Source organism: Rissa tridactyla, chromosome 16, assembly GCF_028500815.1.
Source record: "Rissa tridactyla isolate bRisTri1 chromosome 16, bRisTri1.patW.cur.20221130, whole genome shotgun sequence".
NCBI classification, from domain to species: domain Eukaryota; kingdom Metazoa; phylum Chordata; class Aves; order Charadriiformes; family Laridae; genus Rissa; species Rissa tridactyla.
In genome coordinates, this window is record NC_071481.1 from 6,060,618 (window position 1) to 6,087,282 (window position 26,665).

The window sequence follows — 26,665 nt, forward strand, 5'->3', positions numbered from 1 at the left end:
GAGTGCTCCTGGGAAAGGTACGGAGGCTCTTGGGGCCGGCTGGGAGGGAGGAGGGAGGCCAAAAAGCACCTCTCTGGGCATGGCGTGAGCGTGTCTGACTCTCTGCCCTGGCTCTGTGCGCAGACCCTTGTAAAGGCGTCCTCAACGACATGAATCGTGTTTGCCGGGTGAACCCCCGCACCCGTAAGGCAGAGCTGCTCTCCCGCCCCGAGAACTGTCCCCAAAAGAGGGAGCCTGTGTGCGGCGACGACGGGGTGACTTACGACAACGAGTGCATGATGGGGCGCTCGGGGGCCATCCGAGGACTGGAGATCCAGAAGGTGCGTTCAGGGCAGTGCCAGCATCAGGGTAAGTACCTCTCTGCTTCCTGGGGAACGGGACTATTCGGGTTCCTGACCTTCCCCGCTGCTCTGTGCCGTGCTCTTGGCAATATATACCTCCTTCCCCTGTTCCCGGGGCGGGTGTGAGCGGTGCTATCCTCTCTCCTCCCAGACAAATGCAAGGATGAGTGCAAGTTCAACGCTGTCTGCCTGAACCGCCGGGGCACCACGCGATGCTCCTGCGACCGCATCACCTGCGATGGCGCCTACCGGCCTGTCTGTGCCCGCGACAGCCGGACCTACAGCAACGACTGCGAGCGCCAGAAGGCCGAGTGCCACCAGAAAGCTGCCATCCCAGTAAAGCACAGTGGACCCTGTGGTAAGCACTGGTGCCGCTGGGCCGGTGGCCCGCAGGAACACTGGTACCCCCACACCTCTCACTTCCCAGCCCCAGCAGCCACTTTAAGCCCAGCCTGCGTCAGTCCCTTCCGTGCAGGCGACAGTGCTCGCTGTGATGCTGGAAAGCTGCAGGTAAGTTGTGACTTGGGTGCCCACCGTCTGAGCAAGCCACAGGCTCTCTTCAGTCTTGCGTTCCTGAATATCCGTTCCTCCCTGTTCTTTTTCCTTCCAGCAGTCCTGGGGTGTGTGTGTGTGCATGTCTTCCTCCTTGTTCTCGTCTCTGTCTGACGTGCTCAGTAACACGGGGAAGAATCATTTGTGTTTGAACAGTACCAAGGTGTCGATGTCCCGCTGGTTTCTCTCATCCATGGCCAGGTGCACGTTCACCACCACACAATTCCCCTGCAGCCCACGCCATTCATTTCTCCTCCCAGGGTAGTGCCAGTCCCCACGCTCCTTCCATGCTTCCCCCTCCATGCCCGCCTGCTTCTCTCAGCTCCAGGTACTCTCCGTAAGGAACTCTTCCCAACGCACCCACTCTCTGGAAGCCTCGCCGTGTCTTTGTCTCGTCTCTGGGAGAAGCTTTTGACCTTTCCAAATGGACGCTTTTTCAATCTTCTGTGATAGGATGGGGCTTTGGGTCCTTAGGGAGGTTGGGAACATCCCAATTTTAAAATTATTGCACAGAAAAGTAAGGAAATTAAACGCAGTCACTGGATTGATTTGTATGAGTTGGAAGGACTGTTCATTTCAGCTCAAATTGTTTTTTACTAGATCTAGGACTGTGTCCTATTGTTTTAAGCTGGTGTTTTATAAGCTATCAGATGTATCAAACCTTCTGAAGTACTTGCAAATTAAGCCCCGTGTTGTGGGTCTGTTTTGTTGGCTTTGTGCTCCTGCAGTAGGTTTTTTAACGCTGCCAGGCCCAGCTGCTTGGAAACTGTTTGTCAGGCTCCCAAAATCACACTCAATGTAATCCCAACTGTTATTTTTAATCATCCGTTTCACTGTGTTTCTGGTGGTTGAATGCTTAGGAGTCAGTTCCCCAAGTTATCCCTACAGGGAGGGCAACAGAGGCACCTTTCAGTCCTCTGTCTCCCCGGGCCGCGGGGGGAGCTGGTGCTGGATGGCAACCAGAAGCCTTGCCAGGAAGCCGTGGGCTTCGGCAACCCTGGTGCTCGTTTTCCTGCCCGTGTTGTGCCGCTGTGGAGCTTTGCTGGTGGCGTGACTGGTCTCTGGGGCTGGCCTGGCCTGCTCCTGGCGAGGGCACAGGGGGGATGAGGGCGAAGCAGGATGTCCATGGCCGGGCCCTGGGACAGTGGGGCCAGGAGGTGGTGGTTTGCAGCTGGGTGGCCAGTCTCTGGTGCCCTGGGCTCTCTACAAACCCTTCCCTGGACCTTCTTTAGGTTGCTAAGGCTTCCCGAATTTCTAGGGCGAGCAGAGAACTGGTGTTGCTAATTACCCTGCTGTCAGACATGTATCATTTCCACCACGTTCAGTGGAGTGAGGCCAGTGGACAGTAGGATATGGTCCGTATGCATCTGCTGTTCCTCTCTCCATCTTACTGTCTTTTATTTCAGCTTCCCCCCAGCTTCTCTTCCCCCAGGCAAGGACAGCAGATGCGCACATCTGCTTTCAGGAGCTACGTCCTTGTGGGGTAGGAGCAAACAAAGCCTGTCATCATGGGGGTCGGACTAGATGACCTTTAAAGGTCCCTTCCAACCCAACACATTCTATGATTCTATGATCTCAGGGAAGTAAATCAAAGCTGGGGCTCTGCCAAAGCCTAGCATTTCAAAGTCCACGACAGCTCCAGGCTGCCCTGCAGCAAGCCACCATGAGGTGTGGGCAAGCCTTTGGCCTCCCCGTCAGCTGAGGAAAGCATCTTCTCTCTCAGCTCAGTGGGAAGAAAGCACGTCCTCCTCTGTGTCACCAGTTCAGACTGAATACAAGATGGGAAACGGATTTAGAAACTGGGATGTGGTGGTGATGTTGCTTGCCAGCCTGTGTGTCAAGGCAGGTCTTCTCAGCATGAGCACCGCTGGTGGCGGTAATGTCTCTCCTCCTTGGGATGCGGGGACGGGACTGGTGGGACACTTGGCAATGGGCGAGACCAGGGACTGAGGGAACTACAGGCTCCGTCTGCACCCAGCACCCAGGGTGGGAGCGCGGCGAGTTCATCCACGCCTCTGTGCTGTGAGGATGCGGGAGATGCACGGAGCTGGGGAAGGGGAGGAAAAGAAAGATGGGCCGTTAGTATGGTCGCAGCGTTTTAATCTCTCACACGTACCTGTCTAATGAACCTTGAGTTCTGCTGCCGTCTTTTCCAGCAGCAAGCCAAAGGAGGCAAAGCCAAACAAAACAGGCCAGGCCTTGTTTTTAATCCTTCTCTACTTTTACACCGTGTCGGGGCAGTTGAGAAAGACGGGATGGGATGAGGCGGATGTGTACAGAAGGTGGAGGGAAGGTGTCTGTAGTTGCATCTGTCTTTTCTTCCCTGCCTCTCTCTGCTCTCTTCCCCCCTGCTTTCTTTCTCTCTCTTTCCTTTTTCGTCTGTGTCTTGTGTTTTACAGTGTTGCCTGTTTGGAGGAAGGAATTGTGTCCTCGCAGCACCCTTCTGCTCCCTACCCGGACATCTCTGCTAGGAGGTCGGCTTTCTCCCCTTCTCCATAGCCAGTGACAGTCCTGGCCTCTTCTCACTGCTCCCCTCCTCTCTAGTTTTGCTTGAGAGCCCCTGGGATGGAGAGATTGCCCTGGTTTTGCTCCCATCCCTCGCCCCAAACACTTCCCGCTGGAATGGAAATGCCTTGCAGTGCAGTGGGGTCTTGTCCGGTGCTTGCTGTGGCTTGACCCTTCGAGGCAAATGAGAGTGGGAGCAGAGGTGGGTGCTGTGAGCCCCCCAATCCTTAGCAAGCCCCTCCTCGGCTCATACATCAGTCTGGACTGCTCCTGGTTGATCTTACCTCTCCTTCTGCTCCCAACTAACCCCCCTTTCTTCCCCACCTCCTCTTCCCCAGAGACTTCTGCCTGCCTGGGACTGTGATGCTTGTCCCTTTGCTCTCCGTAGTGCGTGTCACGCTTGTCTGTGCGAGTCCAGTGGGCAGGGGCTCTGCAGGGATCGCAGCTCCCCTCCCCAGCGTCCGGCAAAGCACCTTTTGGAAGCACTGGAGGAGCTGTCTGTGCTCAGACGTGGTGCTTCTCGAAGAATTACTTCTCGGTGGAGCTGGCGCTGGAGCCCGCTGGGTGTCATGGGCACAGATCAATGGGGGTGATGAGTTACAAAGCAGCTTCAGAGCCTCTTCCCCGTAGCCATAGCCCCACAGGCAAGGCTTGTAGGAGAGCTCAGTGTCCCCAGGGCTTGGTTAGGTTTCTGCACAGCTTGGCAGCAGGTGAGGGATCACACCCTTGAATCAGTCGGGGTGCAGAATGAGCATTTTTACTCTGTGCCTCGGTTTCCCTGCCTACGAGTTGGAGAAGGGCCAGGAGTCAAAGCAGGTCTTGATTCTAGCACAGCCTAAGGTCCTTGCTCAGTAGGTCCTCGTTAGATCCACCCACATCAAAATTGGTGCCAAAACTCCCATTGACATCCGCAGGTGCCCCGGGCTGTGCTGGGAAATTTCACAGGCTGAGGATCAGGCTGTGAAGGAACTTCGTGTGCTGCATCTCTGCAGGTTTGCCTGCTTACGAAGGGTGAGAAAAGTCAGGGCAGCCTTCTCCATCGGCCCCGCCACCTCCCTGTGCTCTCACTCACTGCTCACTTGCTCCCCAAGGCAAGAGTGTGAATTTGGATTTCAATTGAGCCACTGTATTTGCTTCATGCCTAGCTCGTTGCATCCTTATTGCCGAATTGTGTCCAACAGAGGTGCTTTCTCCATGCAAGAGTGTGTCTCTGTCTTTTGGGGGGACATGATTGTGGTACCGATGCTGGATTTTTTAAAAAATTAAACACAAGCAGGAGCTGTGAGGAGCATCACAGGGCTAAGCACAGCAGGGAGCGGTTCCGAGGCCTTGGGAGCCGCTCATAAACTGTTCAGCTGCAGGGAAGCTGGGGACACGGTTGAAAAAGCTGGGTGGAAGTAGTGGCCGTGAACTGTCCCCCTGTTCCTTTGCAGACCGTTGGCTCTAAGTTTTGACTTGGCAGGTGCTTCCCGAAGAGCCAGCTCCAAAATTTGGACTTGCCTGTGCCCATGTTATGGCCCATTTTCTCGCTGCTTGGCAGCACGCAGCCAGACTCCTGAGGGCTCAAGCCGTGCTCTTGCTCTGTAGATATGCCACTGTGGTCCTAGAGCAGGGGAGGAAAATGGACCTGTTTTGCCCCTGTCCACTCTCTGTGCCATGTCAGCAAGCTCCGGAGGGCTTTGTCCTCCCCACCGCACTCGGGCTCTGTGCTTGCCTCGCTGTTTGGTGTTGGTGGGGCTGCGCTGCGTCTGCCTGCTGCATCCATCTCGCCTTGGCCGCATTGTCTGTTCCCCACATCCGTTTTGTCACGTCTCCTTGTCAGTGTCCAGCACGGATTAAATCTGTGTCCTTTCCTTGCCCAAGGTCCTCAGGGCTTTTCTTTTAAGTCACAAGAAGGGGTCACTGTGTGGTGCCGGGTCTGTTCCCAGCAGCACGGCCAGTTCTGCCTTTTAGCTGCCTGGCTTGGCTTCTGGATGGTGGAGGACGCTCCTGAGAGGGGCATGCCTGCCTGTGGCAAGCAGGCTGGGAACCAGGTGGAACCGCAGGGCTTTCCCTGCAGAGCTGTACCAGGGAGTGGGACGCGGCCTTTTCTCTTTAGTGTCACCATCGGGGTTGGCCGTTCACCTCGTCGCTGCCAGGCGTCTCGCAGGGAAGGTGCCACCTGCTCGGCTGGCTTTGATGAAGCAGCTCCAGTGAGTGAGCAGTGGGGACTGCTGCTTCTCAGCATCCAACCCCCCTGTCCCCAGGGAGCCTCAGGGCTCTGCTCCTAGAACCACATGTCCGAGGCCCGGGCCGAAGTAAGGACACCAGGTCTCTTCATCCTGCCGCACAGCAGCTCCCTGGCCTTTCCAACGCCAAGAGGAGGGGAAGGGAGCTGAGCTGCTGGAGGGAGGAGAGAGACAGGCTGTGTGGTGGAGCCAAATCACAGAATATGTCAAGTTAGAAGGGACCCATATGGATCATTGAGTCCAGCTCCCTGTTCTTTGCAGGACTACCTAAAACTCAACCATACGCGTTGTCCCTGCAGGTATCCTCTCCAGCCAGATCTTCCAGGGTATGGCCACAGCGGGTATTAGGATGAGCTGTTCAGGGGACAGTGTGATTCTGAGGATGGGGGACCTCAATGAAGGGAACTATCCCTGTGTGAGCTCTTGGGCTATGAGGGTTCGGCACCAGCTATGGCGTGACGATGTAGTGAGTGTCCTGGAGACACCAAGACCCACACCGAGGAGGGCTTTCTGCTGCCTCCTGCCCTGCCCTCTGCCACAGAGCTGGTCCTTCAGATCTGACTTCACAGGCAGGCTCGTGACACTATTGCTGCCGGGAAAAGAAGTGCCAACTCCCCTCCTGGCAACAAGGGGCCTCGGTCTGTGTTGCCCTCCCTCAGCACGTGATGCTCGCTCTGGATGCTGGCTGGGAGCTGCTGGGGAGACCCAGACATCGGGGTTTGGCGCAGAAACCCGCAGGGCTGATCCCCACCTCTGGCTGGGCCGGAGGAGACGAGGCGGGAGTCCTGTTCGCGGCGTGCAGGGAGAAGATCTTGTGCCTGCTTCCCATCCCTAACCTCTGCCAAGCATGGGGGAGATGCTGAGCTGGGCATGTCGGGGTGGCATGGAGGGTGCAGGGGCTGGGCTGGTGCCAAGGCCAGGAGCTCTGTGCATTTGCCATGGCTTGGGGGAGGCAGGCGGGGGGATGCTGGCATGCCTTGCTGTGCACAGTGCCCCGGGGGAGCCAGCGAAGCAGTGGACTGAAACCGGTGCCTTCCTCTCCTGTCCCCTCTGCAGACCTGGGGACGCCCAGCCCGTGCCTGAGCGTGGAGTGCACCTTCGGGGCCACCTGCGTGGTGAAGAACCAGGAGGCCGTGTGCGAGTGCCAGCAGGTGTGCCAGGGCCGCTACGACCCCGTCTGCGGCAGCGACAACCGCACGTACGGCAACCCCTGCGAGCTCGACTCCATGGCCTGCGTCCTCAAGAGGGAGATCAAAGTGAAACACAAGGGGCCCTGCGGTAAGAGCGGATCTCGGGGGGTTCCTCCTCGCGCTGCTGGCCACAGCTGGGCTAGCTTGAAACCATGAGCACGGCCCCAGCCACTGGGACATGGGGCTGTTGAGGCGTCTTTGCGCTTTGGTTGCCACCGTGTAGCCAGCTCGGACCCATACATCTCTCAGGCTTTACCAGTCAAAAAGTGTTTGCAGACAGGCACAGCCTGAGCTGGCTTCCTTCTCCCGGGACAAAATCTGCCGGGATGGTCAGTGTTATGGTTTGAGGAACCCACAATGATTTATTTTGTTTAGACAGTTATTCTCTCACCCGATGACCCGTCCCCACCCGGGAAGGGGAATCAGGAACAAAACAAGGAAACCCCAGGGTTGAAATATAAACAGATTGACTAGAATAAGAGTAAATAATTGACATTAGTAACACTAAAGAACCAATATTTATCCGGATACCAGTATAAAATACACGGGGATCACACCCAGCCCATTCCCCCAGCAGAAGCCGTGCACTCCCCGCAGGGACAGCCCATGTGGGACACTGCGGGAGGAAGGGAAGGGCTCAGGGCTCCGGCACCGGGGCAAGGAGTTCTCGGGGTCACAGCCATCATATAAAGAGAGAGAACTCCTCAGCAAACTTTCTAATTGCTACGGAATGTGACGTTCATGGTATGAAATAACCCTGTTGGCAGCTTGGGTCAAGTGCCCGGGTCTCGTCCCTCCTCGTCCCTGCACCTGGTGAGCTCGAAAACACCGAGACCTTGAAACCCGCACCCCATCGCTGGCTGTAAAGTAAATATTTTCCCCAATTCAGACACTAGAGTCTTCTAAAAATACAGTTTTCCCAAGCATTAGAAGAGAGATCTTACAGAAAAGTAAAATTAATGAAAAAGAAAAGAATCCTGTGTCGCTCAAACCAGCACAGAGGCACTCGAGTGCCCTGCAGGGAGGAGCTGCCCTTGCCTGCACCCAGCCTGCCCCCGGCAGCCCCTCTCCCGGCCGGCAGAGCCCGGGCACGGCTGCAAGCTCTGTGCCGGAGATAGAAACCTCCCGGCCAACAGCCTGCACAAACCGAGCAGGGGGTTGTTTGCATCTTCCCTCCCCCATGCAAAGGCAGCAGCTGCCGTGTGAAAGGAAAAATAAGAAAAACCATCTTTGAGCCAAGTTCTCGGTGAATTGAATGGCAGGGAGGGAAGAGGGGTGTTTGTCTGAAGGAGAAAATGAAGCCGTGAATCACTGAGTACCCAGGAGTCAGGAGAGAGGAGACGTGCTGCCCGGTTTCTCCTGCAAGGAGTGATGGCTCCTTTGCAAGTGAGTTATTACGAAGATAAACGTCTTCTGTGCCCCGAGCCTGTGTGCGCACGTGTGCCGTGTGTGTCTGCAGGCCGAGGACCCCGCTGGGGAGGCGGCAGGGTGCTCTGAATCGCTGCCGTGTTACACGTGCCTCCAGCACTGCCGGCACCCTGATAAACCAGGGGAAGAGGGTATCCCCCTTCCCAGCCGACCACCTCCTCCCCACTGGCTGTGTGTGAATCCCGTCGCCTCTCTCCCCTGGGAGACGGGCCGCTTGCCGCCTGGGATGCTGCGCTGCTCCTCCTAAGGCTGGGGGTGATTTATCGCTCCTTGTGATTGCGCTCGGCCAGTGCTCTCTCCCGCTTCCTATTTAGCTGTAACAGCATGCAGCTCTGGTGACATTTCATCACCGTTACTTCTAGCCCTGATGACTTTTTACGAGTAGTTATTGCCTTTCTACCTCCAAACCTGACTCTCCCTCCTCCTGCAACCCTCGCCTCCGCTCCTTCCCTTGCCCTGCGCCCTGAGGTTCCTGCTCCCAACAAGGCTGGCAGCATCTGCAGGGGCTCAGCCTGGGGGAGAATGTCACAGTGGGGTTTTTATTTCACAGAATGGTTTGGGTTGGAAGGGACCTTAAAGACCATCTAGTTCCAACCCCCTGCCCTGGGCAGGGACACCTCCCACCAGCCCAGGTTGCTCCAAGCCCCGTCCAACCTGGCCTTGAACCCCTCCAGGGATGGGGCAGCCACAACCTCCCTGGGCAACCTGGGCCAGGGGCTCACCACTATTTCTGCTCTAGCACTTTGTTAGACAGCGATGCCTGCCTGACTTGTTGTTTTAACCTACCGGTTTTGTTCTTCGTCTTGCGCAGACCGTTGTGGCAAGTGCCAGTTTGGGGCCATCTGCGAGGCGGAGACGGGACGGTGCGTGTGCCCCACGGAGTGCGTCCCCTCCTCGCAGCCCGTGTGCGGCACAGATGGCAACACGTACGGCAGCGAGTGTGAGCTCCACGTCCGGGCCTGCACGCAGCAGACGAACATTTTGGTGGCTGCCCAAGGAGACTGCAGTGAGTCTGGCAAGGTCCCTCTCTTCCCCTCGTCTCACTCCTGCTGGTGGCATTTTGGAGAGCGGATGCTCAGCTCCGCTGGCGAGCGGCCTGGCCGTGGCCATCCAAGGCTCACCAGTCATGGGTTTGCCAGCCCTTGGAGGCACCTGAGAAACCCCAGGGTTGGAACGTGTGGAGGGTCTCCTTAGCGCTCCTCCTGGTGCCTTTATTGGTTGTTTTTTGGGACTTCCCGGGAGGATATCGCATCCAGAGTGACAGGGCTTGCCCAGGGGCACCTAGTAGCCTGGCCCTGGGCTGCAGTTCCTGGCTGGTCGCTCGGAGACCCTGCCTGAGGCTTTTCATCTTGTCCAGCATGGTCTTCCCTTTCGGCTTCACAAGAATTGAGTCTCTCAAGCAGCTTCTCCTTTTTAGCCCCAGCAATACAGCAGAAGTGGTAGCTGCCCGCTTTGTTACTTGCCTGAGCCAAGCAAAGAAATTGGGCTAATGTCCAGTGGGCCAAGCAAAGAAATTGGGCTAAAAACACATCAATAGCTACCACTGGAATGGAAAGCATTTGATCACACAGTTCGTCTCAGTAGCTTTCCCTTCCCTCCGTCCCCTGGGGCTAATTCCTCTTTGTCCGTGTGTTTCCTCCCCACTCCCCAGCACAGGGAGCCGTCTGTGCTAATTTAATGAATTAATGAATTAAAAGCCCTGCTTAGGTTTTCATTAGGACAAATGCTACTATAGTAAAAGCAATGCTTTGACCCTCATAAAACCTGTCCAGCTGGGTCTGTGTTCCAAGGCTGAACTGTGCGTGGAGACCCTCAATAAATTTGGGAGAGAAGGGTGACCGAGTGTGACAGATGACTCCATGGGCACTGCGAGCAGGAGGAGGCCGAAGTCACCATGAGAGTAAATGGGGTTTCTTACTGGTGTCGTAGAAAAAGCTGTTGGACACCCCACCTGTGGGTGTTGATGGGAATCAGAAATGCTTAGGACTGTCACCTCTCCGTTGCAGAGTCTTTGCACAGTTTCAATAAGCAATAACAAGCCACTCTGGGGAAGGAGGACTTCTCCCCTTGCCTCTGAGGGCACAGGATTAGTGGTCCCCAGCTCTGTGACGCCGGGCAGTTGGCTGCAAAGGTCCCGACGGCATCTCACTGTGGTTCCTCCCTCTCGTCCCACAGAGTCCTGCGGCAGCACGGTGTGCTCCTTCGGCAGCAAGTGCGTGGGTGGGCAGTGCGTGTGCCCGCGCTGCGAGAGGCAGCCCTTCGCTCCGGTCTGCGGGACTGACGGCCTCACCTACGACAACCAGTGCGAACTGCAGGTGGCCTCCTGCCAGCAGAAGAGGAGCATTGAGGTTGCCAGGATGGGGCCATGTGAGGATGGTAGGTGGCTGCCATTCCTCCGGCCGTGTGGGTGCAGGAGGTGGGGGAAAGGGTGAGGAAGGGCTGAGGCTGCACACAGCCAGCTCCTCCCTCGCTGCTCTGCTGTGTCCCCTTGTCTGGAGCTCAGGCATAGTGCCCTGGACACCCCCAGTGTCCCCAGCACAGCAGGTCCCATGCCAACAACCCTCACCTTCCCTCCTAGCCAGCTGGCCACTGTCACCCAACACCCTTGCCGCCTCCCTTTCCCCTTTGTCTTTCTGCGTCCAGCAGTAATGAGAGGTGATGCTGCCTAATCGGCTGGGCAAAGAATTTATCGCTGCTTTAATTTCATGCTTCCGCGGGCCTTGGCTGGGGGAAACGGAGCAGTTCCTGGGGCAGGGAGCCTGGCTGCCGCTTTGCGTCCCTCTGCCCCGGGGGCTGCTCGAGGGCCTGGCCAGTGGCCACTATTGACTGAGATACTGGATGGGTCTCGGGGTTGGCTGTACCTTGCTTGGCCGGGCTAAGAGCAAAGAACCTGCTGAGTTTTCCCACCGCAGGGGGAAAGCTGGGGGTTAACGCTGGCTGAATCCGAATACAGGAGGCGCGTAACCCTCGCTGCTCTGGTGTGCTGACCCTGGCGAGCTGAGATTCTCTGGCTCATCGCACATGTAGTCTAGCTGGAAAGGACTTCAGTGCTATGGCAGAGCTTAGGGAGAGGGGAAGACGTAACATGGTGTTTGATCACAGCCCTCCTTGGGGAATTTCAGGTTGATATCCCTCTGGGAAAAGATCTTAAATAATTCTCTGTGTAATGCCAAATCCCAGCCTTTGATCACTCAATAAAAAGGGCCAGGTTTTCCTTCCCCCCTCCCCTTCCCCTTTATGAAGCCTTTGAAATCAGCCACATCTCTCTCTTGCTGCTGGAGCTCTGAGCATCTTGTGGAGAGGCAGCCAGGCTAGGGACAGAGGTTATATATTGTTAAGAATATCTGCCTAACTGGACTTCAAACTAAACCCAAGCCCCATCCCTTCCTCTGCTGGTTTCCATGTCTATATTAGCAGCAGCAATCTCCCTCCTGCCCTGCGTGGTTGGGAGGGCAGGAGAAGGGGAAGGAGTCGGATCAAAGCGTGGAGTTAAGCTGTCACTAAGTCAAGTGACAAGTCCTCCTGTGTGTGGCTATTAGCTGTCTGATCTCCACGTAGCCTGCCAGGGTGCTGGTAGCTGCAGGATCCTTGCTTTCGCTCCTGCGGTGGTGCGGTAGAGAGGAAGACCTCAGGCCACCTGCTAAAACATCCCTTTGCAGTTTTCATTAGCACAGTTTTGTGAAAGCGGTGGGAGAAGCTGCCTTCTCCAAGGGAGAAGGACCTTCTCTGAGGTTCAGGCAGAACCATCCTTATATATGTGGGCACAGGATTCTGGGGTTGCCTGTGCGGAAGAGGTTAAATCTGCTGTGACACAGCCTTGCGTCAGGGAGAGGGCATTGCTCTGCTGAGACCCCACCTGCAGTACTGCATCCAGCTCTGGAGTCCTCAGCACAAGAAGGGCATGGACCTGTTGGAGCGGGGCTAGAGGAGGCCATGAAGATGATCCAAGGGCTGGAGCCCCTCTCCTGTGGGGACAGGCTGAGAGAATTGGGGGAGTTCAGCCTGGAGAAGAGAAGGCTCCAGGGAGACCTCAGAGCCCCTTCCAGTCCCTGAAGGGGGCTACAAGAAAGCTGGGGAGGGGCTGTTTGCAAGGGCAGGTAGCCATAGGACGAGGGGCAATGGTTTAAACCAGAGCAGGGCAGGTTGAGGTTAGACATCAGGAAGAAGTTCTTTACACTGAGGGTGGTGAGACACTGGCCCAGGTTGCCCAGAGAGGTGGGGGAGGCCCCATCCCTGGAGACGTTCAAGGCCAGGCTGGATGAGGCTCTGAGCGACCTGGTCTAGTTACAGATGTCCCTGCTGACTCCAGGGGGGTGGGACGAGATGGCCTTTAGAGGTCCCTTCCAACCCAACACAGTCTATGATTCTGTTGATCCCCTCTGCTTTCTCCTGACTCTGCCCTGCTGGGTGGGAGCCCCTTTCTCATCATGGTCCTCCTTCGTTCCAGAGTGCGGCTCAGGGGGCTCAGGCTCCGGCGACGGTAGTGAGTGTGAACAGGATCGGTGCCGGCAGTTCGGAGGTTGGTGGGACGAGGATGCAGAGGATGACCGCTGTGTGTGTGACTTCACTTGCCTGACGGTGCCGCGCAACCCGGTAAGCTTGCTGAGTAGTTCTGGGCTGCCTGCAGTAGTCCTCGCTCCCCTCCCCTCCTCTCTTCTCCCCGGTGGCCTTCCCGCATGCTTCCTGGGCAGGAGAGGGCATCCCATGGATAGGGAACCTGCCTTCCTGTGCCAGGGACTGCCCTGAGCGGCTTCCCTCCCTGTCCTGGCAGGTGTGTGGCTCCGATGGTGTGACCTACACCAACGAGTGTGAGCTGAAGAAGACACGGTGTGAAAAACGCCAGGATCTCTATGTCACTAGCCAAGGAGCCTGCCGTGGTGAGTCCCCCGGAAGGCAGCCAGCCCCCCCAGGGCTGACACAAGCCATGTGTGCTGGTTTCCAGCCCGGTGCCCTGCAGTGACACACGTGCCCTTTCCCTGGGGCTAAGCAAGGAAGCGCTCGCTAAGGACATGGCGGTGTCTGTGTTGGTTTGCTGATCCCCGCTGCATCATTCCCGTTTCATACCCTGTGCTCTCCCTGGCCAAGGGTAGCGTCTGTTCCCAGCGTCTCTGCAAGGACAGCGTGGCTTTGCAGGGATGCTGCTAGCTGCTCGGTCCATGCATTGGCGATACTGCCCTGCGACAGCTTGTGTGCCAAAGATAACCCGTACCTCTCTGCCTTCCTCTGCAGCTCTGGCAACAACCCCGCCGCCTCTCCTGGTTGTGCACTGCAGCCAGACCATCTATGGATGCTGTCCAGACAACATGACCTTGGCGCTCGGAGTGGGCGCAGCTGGATGCCCAAGTGAGTGAATATTGTGTTCCCAGTTGAGGGGGGACCATGGAGGACTTTCAAGGACAGTTGTAAGGCTGGAGAGATCAAGTGGAGGGGAGACTTGGGGTCCCATGCCAGGGGAAATGAAGGAAGGTGAACTCTCCTCATTCCTTAGCTAACTAGTGACCTCCTGGGCTAAAAAGCCTCTGTTTATCCCCAGCTCCAGGCTCTCACAGCATGCACACATGGACATGTGCACTCGTGCTTCGCCTTCTATATCTACTAGTGATGCTCTTGTCCTTTCAAAAGCCCTGAGTCAACTTCTAGGACTAATTCCCCCTGAAATGCGGGAAGACAGGATGGTGGCTCAGAACTTATCCGGTGCTGAGTCGGTGCTGGATGCCCCAGGAGGTGCCCCTAGGGCCAGACCATGCCCTCTATGCCTTCATCCCATTGCTAGAGGCTTAGGGCTTATCACCAGCCTGAGCGACAAAAATATTGCTTGTGTCCTTGCACCGCAGGCTGAGGTGGGACAGAGCTTTGGGGTTCACCTGGGGACCTTCTGCAGGCCACCCCAGAACCAGTGACAAGTGGGTGACCGCACTGTGCCAGAAATGGGGCTGGAAAATGTTTCATTAATATTTATTAAATAATTATCGGTGTCAGCGCTTTAGCAGAAGGCACATTTTGAAAGGCATTAGCAAACTCTTAACAGCTGAGGCTGTGACCGCCTGTTAGGGAAACACATCACCCCGTGGAGACACGATTCACGCCCTGCTTGGGCCCGGCTAATGCCTGCTTGATGAGGATGTAGTGCTGTTTAATGTGCCATATAATTTAAAAAGCAGCAGCATTCCGAGACTGTCCAGAGATCTCCTGGCAGAGGGTGCGTGGGGTGTGCTGCAGGCCAAGGTGGGCGCTCAAGAGGGGCCAGCAAAGCAGGGAGAAGCTGGTCAGAGTGATGCTAGGGAGGAGACAACCAGCATTTCGCTTTCAGCGTGGCCTTGGTAGTGATGTTCCTCTGTGTCTCTGAGGGAAGTCCTGTCCCCTGCCCTCCAACCCAGGGACACAGCTTCCCAGCTGACTGGGATTCAATATCCCACCAGTTTCTGTCCCACCTATGTCCCTGTGTGGGCAGCAAGCACGCATCAGGAGGTAATTACCACTTAACCAGCAGCTTGAAGTCCCTAGGGCAGATTTATCCATTGCTGCCTGTTCTGGCCATGCCATTTCCCTGCCTCTGGCAGTCTGGGGATGTGCACGTACACTCTACTTGCTGCTCCCAAGGTCTCCCTTTCCCTCCAGCTCTGCCCCATGTCCCTTTTCTTCTGCTCCCTGTGGGTAAAGGGAGCGTCTCTCTGTCTATCTTTGGATCATTTCCCTCCATCAGGTTTCTAATTAATGAATTAATAATAAACTTCTAATAGCTTCCTCCCCCTTTGATGTTAATGAGAGAGGAGTTCTGGATGACAGCAAAGCAAGCGGGTTAATCCCTGAGGATTTAGTTCCCCCTTGTAGCTGGGGCAGAGGAGAAGTGTTGAGAGCAGCTGGTGAAACCTCCTGCCCGGCGTGAGGCCGCGTTCCTGCCCTGCCTGAGCAGCTCGGTGGCTCAGCAGTTGGTCCCTCCACCCTGATGCAGCCCCTGATGTCCCCCCTTCTCCTTGGCCAGGACTCAGCATCGCGCTTTCTCTCCCTTTGGCTCGCAGGCACCTGCCAGTGCAACCCCTACGGCTCCTACGGGGGAGCCTGCGACCCCGCAACGGGGCAGTGCTCCTGCAAGCCAGGCGTGGGGGGCCTGAAGTGCGACCGCTGCGAGCCCGGCTTCTGGAATTTCCGTGGCATCGTCACCGACAGCAAGAGCGGCTGCACACGTGAGTCCCCCCACCCTTCATCCCCTGCATCTCTCGTCCTTCATCCCCTGCATCTCTCTCCTGGCACATCTCCCCGGGCTGCCCAGTGGGCCTCCAGGCATGGTGCTGTTTAGATCAATGTTGGCCCTATTCTAAGATACCTCCAGCGGCTGTTTTTGCAGAGCTTGCTGACTTGCTCCATGCAAGAGAGACAAGGTGGCCTGAAGCTTTGCACCAGGTGCTGTTGCTGCCCTGTGGTGCAGCTTGGCCAGGAGATGGTGTCTCCTTCCATGGACAGATGTTCTGCAGGGCTGCTAGAGCCAGCATGAATGAGCCCTGGTGGCCCTGCGTGTGGCAGGACCGGCAGGTGTGAAGGAATGGGTTGGCAGTGGAAGGAACGATGCTGTCCCCAGCAGGAATAGCGATGTGAAACAGAAAAAAAGTCCTCTCTTTATTTCAAACTGCATTGGAGACCCACACAAGAAATCCAGCAAGTGCCAGCTAGGCAGAGGCCACAACAGCCAGGGGAAAAAGGAGTTATTGGGAGGGGATTGCACACAACGGGGAATATGATTCTACCCATCTCTTGCGGAAATCACGGCTAGCTGTCTGCTGAGTGGTGGGTATGTCTCAGGCTCCCACCTGGCCTAAGCCACCAGCCGAGGGACTGAAACCTGCTCAGAGGTGGCAAGCTCTGTCCGGAGACACCATCGTGCAGCTGAAGGGTAGGAGGGATGCTTTGTGCTTCAGAGAGGGGCCAGGCGGGCACACTCCTGGGTTCCTCTCCCCAAGGAGCGCTTATCTAAACGCTGGCACGTCAGGATTCAGTAGGTGCAGGTCAGAGCTGGAAAGCTTGAACTGGAAATAGGACGTTAGCTTTGTAACAGCAAAGGCATCGCATGCTGAAATGTCTTCCCGAGTCTGTACTTAATTCACTCTCACCTGTAGTCTTTAAATCAGAGTGGGGTCTCACTCTAAAAGCAGAATCACAAATATCGGTAGGTAAATTCCTCTGACCTCAAGCTAGACCGACACCAATGGCCGCTATCTCTTCTCCCATCCCTCTCCTTTATCCTGCACCAGAGAGGCAGGAGGTCTCCTGGGGTGGGTGAACGTCAATCTTTAGCGCTGATGGGAACGCGGGGCAGGGGTGGGATCACAAGCCATAGGATTTGGCCAGAGGGAAGCGGGTGGAGGCAGGTTCCTGCCACTGATGTGGGGTCAGTAAGTCCAGGGTAGCAGTCAGCATTGTGGTCCTCCCCTGGACCCTTCTCCTCACCCTTCTCTCGCGTTGCTGGGGTCCTGCGTGACTCTGCTGTTGGCTCCACAAATCCACCAGCAAAACGGTGTCGTCTTTTCCCTTTCGTGCCCAGCCTGTAACTGCGACCCCGTGGGCTCAGTGCGCGATGACTGTGAGCAGATGACTGGACTGTGCTCCTGCAAGACTGGTATCACTGGCATGAAATGCAACCAGTGCCCCAACGGCAGCAAACTGGGCATGACTGGCTGTGAGAAAGGTGAGGGATTGCACGGGGCACTGAAAAATGGGGGCTTGGGTACTGCTGCAGGGACGATACATGGGCTCATGAAAGCACTGCATTCCTCCCACCCACTGTGCTTGGGGGAAAGGGGCCCTGGCCTCCGTTCCTGGCTGGGTTCCTCTTATCTGTGCACTCACGCACAGCACAAGCGGCTGTGTCTCTGTTTGGTGACAGTCGGTCCTGTCCACTGGTCTGAACTGGCGAGTCCCTGGGAGAGCTAAGACCCCCTGGGAGGAGGGATGGATTTTGATGGATGGATGGATTTTTGATGGATTTTGAGGGATGGATGTTGCTATATGATTGCTATGTGCTTTGTTGGTCACCTCTTCCCCCTTCTCTCCCTACCCCCAGACCCGTCAGCCCCAAAATCCTGTGAGGAAATGAGCTGTGAGTTTGGGGCCTCGTGTGTGGAAGTCAACGGCTTTGCCCACTGCGAGTGCCCGTCCCCGCTCTGCTCGGAGGCCAACATGACCAAGGTTTGTGGGGGAGGCAGCCTTGGGGGGGATAAACGGCACGTGCGGGGACACCTGGGTAGCTCAGCTGCGTCGGGGGGGACAGGCAGCGCGAGAGGCTGATGTCTCTTTCCCCTCCCCAAGAAGCAGATGGGCAAGTTCGGTCACCATCTTTGGTGCCTGGGGAAGGGTGACATGCGAGTCGTAGGTGTCTCCCAGCAGAGCTGGGTGCTCTGTGCCCCATCTGGCACCTCTGAGCGGCTCTCCTGCACTTCCACAGCCCACCCTCGGGTCCCTCTGTGCTAGACTGTCACCTCTTTGCCTCCGAGGGACCCCTGCAAAGCCTCCATTCCCAGCATTTAGAGGCCGGTTTATTTTGCCCAGGGCTTGGAGGAGGACAGAGGTGCAGCTCACATTTCCCCTCTGCCTCCCAGGTGTGTGGCTCTGACGGTGTCACTTATGGGGACCAGTGCCAGCTGAAGACCATTGCCTGCCGGCAGGGACAAGTCATCACAGTGAAGCATGTGGGGCAGTGCCACGGTGAGTGTCTGCCGCTCCCGGTGCTGGGGCAGTGCCAGCTCTCTGGCCTGACGCTGACCCTGGCTCTGGCTGCCTCCCTCTGCGGTTCCTCCCTGCGCCGTGACTCTTCGTGGCACAGCAGATGCTCTGCCCAGGGCAGGCGCCTGCGGGGTTGTGACATGGTTTGTGACATGCTTCCCAGTGTCACGGCCAGCCTTTCCCAGACCTGCCCCTCCTCACCTACCCTGTCTTGCTGCTCCTTTCAGAGTCCATCACTCACACAAGCCACACCTCGCCACCCACACCGCTGCCCACGCTGCCCTTGGACAAGCTAATCCTTCCTCCGCCACTGCGGCTCACCACCCGGGCTCCAGAACCCACCGAGCTGGCTACCAGCTCCCTGCTGTTGGAAGCCAGGCCTACTGAAAGAGATCAGCCCACAACAAGGCGCGTCACAACTGCCAGACCAGCCACTACGCCGTGGATGACCCATGGGGTGTATAAGAGCACTGTCCGCCCTCTCTCCACCGCACCAGTGGTCCTGGCCACCACCCAGCCACCCTTCGTGGAATCGGGTAGCGCAGAAGGTAGTGGAGACCAAGAGATGGGCATCAGTGGAGACCAGGAATCCAGTGGGGCAGGCTCTGCTGGTGAGTGTGCGCTTCTTAGGCTTGGCAGGTCGGTTGTGGGCTAAACCATACCCTGTCTCTCATGACATTCTCTGTCTTGGCCTCATTCTCTGGCACAGAGGTGAGGTCTTGCTCCTCTTAATGCCCTGCAGGGGAAGAGGAGGTGGAGGAAAGCCAGGTAACTTCCACCCCAGCTGTCGAGAGGGCGACGTGTTACAACACCCCGCTGGGATGCTGCTCTGATGGCAAGACTGCGGCTGTTGATGCGGAAGGCAGCAACTGTCCGGGTGAGTTTGTCCTCAGGGCTGGGTTCCGTGGGGTCCCTTGGGGTGGTCAGGAGTCGGGCTGAGCTCCTGCAGGGTGCAGGAGAGGGAGAGATGCCACGGGGAGCTGCCCGGCGGGGAGAGCAGTGTGGTGCCCTGCTTGCCCAGCTGGCGGTGAGCATGGTTACTGCATCCAGTCTGGGGGCTGGCGTGTCCCTGAGGGGATGTTCATGGGGACGTGCTGAGCCATGGTAGCCACCAGATGTGCCCACGTGCCGCTGCTCGCATGGGGAGCCAGGGCACTCCGCAGTTTTCTTCACTTAGGTGACCACTTTCTTCCTTAACTGCTGCAGCCTTAAAACTATGACCAGTGTTTTGCCCCAGCTTCTGCAGAGCTCACAACCAGCACCAGGGAGGATGAGGGAATTGCTTGGATACCCGTTTTATCTCTATCGACGGCTGGACCAGGACCAGTTTGGTGCCAGGCCAGCGGGGAGAGCAGCTGTAGCCCCAGTGCCCCTGCTGGGCTTCCTGGGGAGTCTGAGCTTCTTGACCCATGCTGTGGTTGCCAGGGGTGTGCGCTGCTCTCAGGACCTGGGCAGGATCTGTCTTGCCTGCTTAGAGTGCCTTTCTCACTGTCCCCGTTGAGGAAACACAGAGCGACCTTTGCTCGGTCAGAGTATTGGTTGTCTTGTACATAACATCCTCATTACCCTAAAAGTTGTTGCTTTGAGGCATCCAAATGTTTCCTCGCTGTTCCCTGAGCTCCTTCTTAACTGTCCCCGTTCCTTGGGGTTTCCAGCAGGACATCCCCGTTTCTTCTGGATACTGCATTCGCCTTTTAACCTAAGAAAGGACAGCTGCTGGGATCCTCCCATATGGTTACCCCCAGTGAGGATCTTCCTGTAGCTGCCTCTGCACTCCCACAGCTCCCCTGGAAGGGAACCATACCTTGGGTTCCTCTTGCAGTTTCGGTCTGGTTTTGCAAAGCTGGCCACAGCCTGTTAGCTGGCAGGGTCTCTACTTTCCTCTCCCAGCACAGGTCTTCTCCTTGTCCGCACTTTGCCCTCCTCCGTCCCCTGTTTGCATGCACGTGTCTGATCCTGCCGTATTGACTATGTGCTGCTCTGGCTAACGTCTTTCTCTTGTTACTCAGCCGGTGCAGGGGGGCTGCTATCCGGGCCGGAGCTCAGAGGAAACCGTATGGTAAAAGCTGCCATCTCCAGCCTGGTCTTTGCCATCTGCTCCAGCACCCTCTGATACTAATCCTCCATGGCGCTCTCCCAGACCCATCCAGACTAACCCCAACACTGGCACTACCCGCACACTGCCATCACCCTTTCCCCCCCAGGGACTCGAACGCTCCTTGCGGCTCTCAGCCACACGCCTGTCCCCTGCCCGCAAGCCGACTAAAGGCGTTTGTCTTCTTTACCCTCCCTCCCATAGCTACCAAAGTCTTCCAAGGAGTCCTCATCTTGGAGGAGGTGGAAGGCCAGGAGCTGTTCTACACGCCTGAGATGGCTGACCCCAAGTCAGAGCTCTTTGGGGAGACGGCCAGGAGCATTGAGAGCGCGGTGAGTCCTTTGCACTTGATTTTGGGGTCTGCCTAGGGCTTTCCTGGCCTCGGCAAAACAAGAGAGGACCCTGCCCACTGTGGTGGACAGATGATAAACCTCTAAATGTTCACTTCCAGAAACACAGTCCTCCCCTTCTCAAGTGAGCAGGAGTTCTCCGAGCTGCTGCTAATATGCGGGTTTGTCCGTTCCAGTGGCTGGGTTCCCACAAGGAGCCAGCCTGTGGCACACTCGCCTGCTCGCCTCCACGTGGCCTCCAAGGTGCCAGAAGGTTGCCCACCTCTGTGCTTCATTCCACCACCCTGCCAAGGCAGGGCCCAAGTGCTGTCTTGCTTTCTGAGCACCGCTCCCTGGGTGCGTGTTGCAGTGTCCTGCGCCCACACCACCCTCTGTAACTGCAGACGCTCCGCTGTCCCCACCGGGGGAACCACTTTGGGTTTCCTCCTGCTTTGCCTTCTCATTCGTGATGGCTTCAGGGGAGGCCATGGCTTGTCATTGATGAGAGCACAGAGACCTATCTGCAAAGCGTGTTGAGCGCTTTGGAGGAGCGTTGCTCCTTGTTTGGGTTTTTGTTGTTTGTTTTTTTTTTTTAAATGGACTTAACCCACGGAAGTTGGGAGTGAACACGGCTTATCGCCAGGGCCAGCACTTTCATGGGGTGGGCACTTAAGTGTAAGGAGATGATGCACCACTTCTGTCTAGGAGGTACCCTCTGTGAATTTGTCCGATCTCTTTTTAATCTACGTGCGTTATTAGCCTCTACCATGTGCTGCGTCAGTGGGTCCCATCCTTTGTTATGTACTGGGTCAAAAATTATCCTTTATTTGCTTGATATTGGGAATGGGGCTGTTTAGATGCGAGGTTCTGCCTTAATGCCCTGCATTTCCCAAAGTGTCCTTATCTCCATGAAAAGCCCTTAGACAAAAACGTGCCCCAAAGCCCTTTGCCCCTCTAGTTCAGCTACACTTTGGGAAGCAGCTTGTGTAAATCCAGTTCTCCCACCTTTAAGGAGAACCCCCCTGCAATTGCCAGCTCTTGGAGAAGGTGGGCTTTGTGTGGCAGTGTGTACATATGGGTACGCCAAGGAAGCGCTGGGTTGGGGTAACAACATCATCCTGTAGCCTGCAGCGTGGCACAGCAAACACAAAGCATCTTTGCAAGGAGATCAACGTCGTTAGAGCTGGTTCCAAGCTGCACTTAGAAGTTGGCAAGGCCTCAGATACAGTCATATAAGCAGATGTGTGCCTGGCATATGGACCATATGGTTCGTGCAGTTCCGTATCGCAATAGCAATATTTCCCAATACAACCCTGGCTTCTCTCTGAGGATGCAAACATGCACACAAAAGCTTCATTCACTGCTTCATCCCTTCTCACCCCCTGAGAAGGCAGGAAATTCTGCTGGTTTCTGCTCTCCCAGGCTGGGGGAAATGAAGGCATGGGGAAATAGAATCGTAGAATGTGTTGGGTTGGAAGAGACCTCTAAAGGCCATCTCGTCCCACCCCCCTGCAGTGAGCAGGGACATCTGTAACTAGATCAGGTTGCTCAGAGCCTCATCCAGCCTGGCCTTGAATGTCTCCAGGGATGGGGCCTCCCCCACCTCTCTGGGCAACCTGGGCCAGTGTCTCACCACCCTCAGTGTAAAGAACTTCTTCCTGATGTCTAACCTCAACCTGCCCTGCTCTAGTTTAAACCATTGCCCCTCGTCCTGTCGCTCCATGCCCTTGCAAACAGCCCCTCCCCAGCTTTCTTGTAGGCCCCCTTCAGGGACTGGAAGGGGCTGGAAGGTCTCCCTGGAGCCTTCTCTTCTCCAGGCTGAACCCCCCCAACTCTCTCAGCCTGTCCTCACAGCAGAGGGGCTCCAGCCCTTGGATCATCCTCATGGCCCTCCTCCGGAGCTGCTCCAACAGGTCCATGTCGACCCTCCATGAAGACCCCTCTGTCTCAGGGTCCACCTGTGGCTGGGCTGAGAGTTCCTGCCACAGCCCTGTGCTGCAGAGACCTCTTGCCCCTGTGCAGCCCACCTGCGAAAATGCCCATGGCTGTGATGTGCTCTTGAGATCGCTGTACCTGAATTTATAGGGGGGGCCATACCATGGGATGATTAGTCAGTTAATTACTTTCTTCTGCCTTTGCCTTGAAGCCAAGGGAAGGAAGCGGTGGCCTCTAGCTCTGATGGGTGCTGGTCCAACGCAAGGCTGGACAGATAGCTAGCAGGGGTGTTAAAGCCCTGACTTGCTGCAAGCCTTGGGCTGTCACTGTCTCCTTCGTGTGACTTCAGACAAATCCTGCAACATCTGAGAGCCAAGTTTGAAAAGGCAGTCAGGTACTTAACGATGCAGAATGGTGCCTTATGGGATTTTCCGAAGTGCCTAAGCAGGTTTACACGGCTTTAGAAGAGATCAGTAAGACTTAGATGCCACACAATAGAAAATCCCTATATGAACTGCAAGGTGTCTCTGGTTTGGCTCCGTTCTGCTCTTCTTCACGACGGGTACGATGGGGATAGCTCCCTTTCCCCATGCTCTTTCTGGATCCTGGCCATAAAGAATAGGGACCATCTGAAATTATCACCCTGCAGGTGTCAGTGGGATGTCTTGCAAAGGTTTGGATGCAAACCCCTGTGGGCTGAAACCAAGGTGACTTGCTGAGACTCAAGATATTTTACTGAAAGCACCTCTGTCCTAGCATCTCCCCGTTAATCAGTTTGTTTCTCTTTTCTCCTTCCCCTCCAACCGACTGACTAGCTGGATGAGCTTTTCCGCAATTCTGACGTTAAGAAGGATTTCAAGAGCATCCGTGTCCGAGACCTGGGGCAGAGCAGCGCTGTCCGTGTCATTGTGGAGTCCCACTTTGACCCTGGTAAGACCCTTCCCAGTGGTGATTCGCTGCGGCATCACCGTCTGCCCGAGGAGGGAGCGGGCATTCCCAGTGGGGCTGCCGGCACAGAAACACGCCTGCAGCCAGTAAGAGTGAAAAAACCTTATTAAAATCTGCTGGGGCTATGTCTGGTGTCCGGCAAAATCAACTCAGATGCTGTGAGAAGAGCTGAGGAGGTGCACCCTAAGCTGGTGCCTGGAAGGCCGGAAGCATTGTCCTAGGGAAAGGAATGATTCGGATGCATCATGGGGAGGTCATGAGGGGGGAAACGGCTAGGTGGGACTGCACCTTCACTCCTGCCTTTCTCCTTTCTCCTCCTGGTTGTGATCAGCCACTTCCTACACGGCAGCTGATGTCCAAGGGGCCCTGCTGAAGCAGATCAAAGCTTCCAAGAAGAAGACCATCCTGGTGAAGAAGCCCCAGCAGGAGCATGTCAAATTCATGGATTTTGGTGAGCTTCCTCTGTCTGTGGTCAGTCCCCGTCTCTTGGTTTAAGCTTTCAAAGGGGCAGGCTGGCTCTTCTGGTCTTGCCAGGGCCTTTCATCTGTAGCAGTAAGCGATGCTTCCCCAGACGGTGCTCTCCAGAGCCAGGGCTCAGAGGTTAGTCCATGTTGCCTGGACTTGTTCTCAACTCAGGAAGGCCATAAAGGGGGTAAAATTGCTCCCCTCTTCCGCAGCCCATGGCAAGCGGCAGTGCTGCACCGTGGCCATGTGACACTGCCCACAGTCCTGGTGCTCCTGAGGGAGTGGCCAGCCCGGTCCATGCGATCTCCTGCTGATAAACCCAAACCACTTGATTTTCCAGGAAGGAAAGGTCCGTGCACCTTCCTTTCCGTGCACCTTTTCCGTGCTCTAAGCGGGAGCCCTGGAGCCTGGAGAGGGGAGAGGAGAGGGCTCTTGGGCTTTTGAGCATGCAGTAGTGTGGGTCCGTGCCTCCCTGCTGTCATCTCACCCCAAAAGCCCCAGCGGCTTCCCCTGCCCCCAGAGAGGGTTGCAAAGCACCGGGTTCTACCTGCATTTTGCTGTGTTTCAGACTGGATCCCCAGGCTTTTCACCACCACCGTGACCACGACCACGGCCACCACCATGGCACCCGCCACCACACGGAGGTACACCACAGCCGCCGCTGCCACTACCGTCCACGTCCTGCGCCCAGAAGCCGCGGGCCGACCCAACGCCAAGATGGCAGGAGCTGGGAGCACCAAGAGACCCACCTCCACCCTCCCGGCCACCACCCGGCGGAAACCCACGCGTCATCCCCCCACCACGAGGAAACCCTCGCGTCCCTGCGACTCTCACCCCTGCCTGCACGGTGGCACGTGTGAGGATGACGGGAAGGAATTCACCTGCAGCTGCCCAGCAGGCAAAGGGGGAGCCGTCTGTGAAAAACGTAAGTGTCTCTGACCTGTGTCTATCCATCCCACATTGACTGCACGGCAATGGAGAGCCGTGGGGGCACAGGCAATCCCAGCCCCAGAACTAGCACTGGCACTGCACGGGCACCGGGCAGGAGGCGCTGCAGGAGTCAATTTAACCGGCTTTTTGAGGGGGGATCTTATCAACGCTTATAAATACTGAAAGGGTGGGTGTCGGGAGGATGGGGCCAGGCTCTTCTCAGTGGTGCCCAGCAACAGGACAAGAGGGAACGGGCACAAACTTGACCATGGGAAGTTCCATCTCAACACGAGGAGGAACTTCTTTGCTGTGAGGGTGGCAGAGCCCTGGCACAGGCTGCCCCGAGAGGTGGGGGAGTCTCCGTCTCTGGAGACATTCCAACCCCGCCTGGACGCGTTCCTGTGCCACCTGCTGTGGGTGACCCTGCTCTGGCAGGGGGTGGGACTGGGTGATCTCCGAGGTCCCTTCCAACCCCAAACATTCTGTGATTCTGGGATTTTAAGTCTGCCAAGAACAGGCTGCGCGTGCACTGCGCGTTTAAGAGGCGAGCACGGCAAGGCTGCAGGGGAAGAAGGTGCCAGGAGCGATTTCTTCCTTGGCTCCACTTCTGATACACCCGTGTCCCAAAGCACGGGGAGTGTGAGCTTCTGCTTTTGTTATCTCAGCTTGTGGCGTTGTCGCTCGTAGCTCCTGCAGCTATTGACTGCTAGTTGGAGTCTAACAGAGACAGGTACTAACTGTCCTCTCGAACACCAGGAGACGTGTGCTGATAATTCAGGCTCTACTCCCCAGCGCCCAGAGCTGCTGAGCGAACAGCCGCAGACTGGCAGCGTGCTTAACCAGAGCTGCTCGTACTCATTGTGAGCTCCCACGGGCAATTCCGTGTCACGATGGGGACTCTGGGTGGTTGTGAGGGCTTATTCCCGAAGAGCTTTGTCCCTAAAGCTATAAGCTGAAGCGCTCAAAGATGCTACGGGATGTGGGTGTCCAGCCCTGTTAGTTTTAATAGGGCTCGGCCTTCCAGATCCCTTGGAAAATCTCAGCTGCAATAAATAAAAGCCTGGGGTGATAAATGCAAATCTGTCCAGTGGGATTCTGGGAGGAGAGATAAAAATTATCTAAGGAGCGGGGAAGTTGAGTTAGGAGGAATTGTGTGTGCAGCAGAGCTCCGGTGAGGGCACAGAGGAGGCGATATCTGGGCACGGGGAGGACCAGCAGCACGGGTTGGGACCAGGAGCCGGTTGGGACACCACTGAAGCTCAGTCCTGGGGGAGCAATACCACAGATCTCTAAAGCCTGGGAGCAGTCTCCGGGGGACATGCCATCACGAGAGGAGTCAGTACGAGTGTCTGGGAGGCAGTGACAGGGGATAATTGCACAGGAGCATGGGGCCCAAGGAGAAAGTGAGCTTCTTTCTGCCATTTCAAGAGCTCTCTTTGCTTGTGTGGGTAGGAAAGTGTTCACAGGCTCACATCAGGCCTCTGTCTGTTCTCCGTCCTCCTCTTCCCTCCTCTACTTCATCCCCTCTTCCTTTCTCTTGCAGCTATCAGGTACTTCATCCCCAGCTTCGGTGGCAAGTCCTACCTGGCCTTCAAGATGATGAAGGCGTACCACACCGTGCGTATCGCCATGGAGTTCAGGACCGTGGAGCTCAGCGGGCTCCTGCTCTACAACGGGCAGAACCGAGGCAAGGACTTCATTTCCCTGGCGCTGGTGGGCGGCTTCGTGGAGCTCAGGTGGGTGCCCTTCCCCTCAGCCCTGTGTGGGGTGGAGGAAGAGGAGCAGCCCCTCTTGCCAGAATGGTTCTTGCAGAACACTGGGAGGATGCTGGGCTCGAACTTGCCGGCTAAGAAACAGTAGCATCAGGTGAACAAGAAGAGGAGGGCTGTTTTTTCCCAAAGTAATACTAAGGGGACTTGTTCCCTGTGACACTTTTCAACAAAGTTAATTCACTTATTTCAGTTTGAATTTTGAAAAGCTAAAAGGTGTGGGAGGTTGATTTTTT

General features: G+C 56.3%; 1 protein-coding gene across 2 annotated transcripts in view; it reads left to right on the forward strand.

The window, feature by feature from the left end:
- The window catches only part of AGRN (agrin), a 132,408-nt gene that overhangs the window by 88,926 nt on the left and 16,817 nt on the right, over positions 1-26,665 (forward strand). For both annotated transcript variants that reach the window (XM_054222521.1, XM_054222523.1), the window contains 19 exons: positions 124-348; positions 493-699; positions 6,683-6,904; positions 9,056-9,250; positions 10,420-10,620; positions 12,692-12,837; positions 13,016-13,121; positions 13,474-13,587; positions 15,264-15,428; positions 16,781-16,924; positions 17,300-17,424; positions 17,835-17,940; positions 18,186-18,569; positions 18,701-18,835; positions 20,258-20,385; positions 23,133-23,247; positions 23,597-23,716; positions 24,299-24,655; positions 26,204-26,396. In XM_054222521.1, the coding sequence (XP_054078496.1) occupies positions 124-348; positions 493-699; positions 6,683-6,904; positions 9,056-9,250; positions 10,420-10,620; positions 12,692-12,837; positions 13,016-13,121; positions 13,474-13,587; positions 15,264-15,428; positions 16,781-16,924; positions 17,300-17,424; positions 17,835-17,940; positions 18,186-18,569; positions 18,701-18,835; positions 20,258-20,385; positions 23,133-23,247; positions 23,597-23,716; positions 24,299-24,655; positions 26,204-26,396 (3,388 nt within the window). The remainder of the gene's footprint in view (positions 1-123; positions 349-492; positions 700-6,682; positions 6,905-9,055; positions 9,251-10,419; positions 10,621-12,691; positions 12,838-13,015; positions 13,122-13,473; positions 13,588-15,263; positions 15,429-16,780; positions 16,925-17,299; positions 17,425-17,834; positions 17,941-18,185; positions 18,570-18,700; positions 18,836-20,257; positions 20,386-23,132; positions 23,248-23,596; positions 23,717-24,298; positions 24,656-26,203; positions 26,397-26,665) is intronic.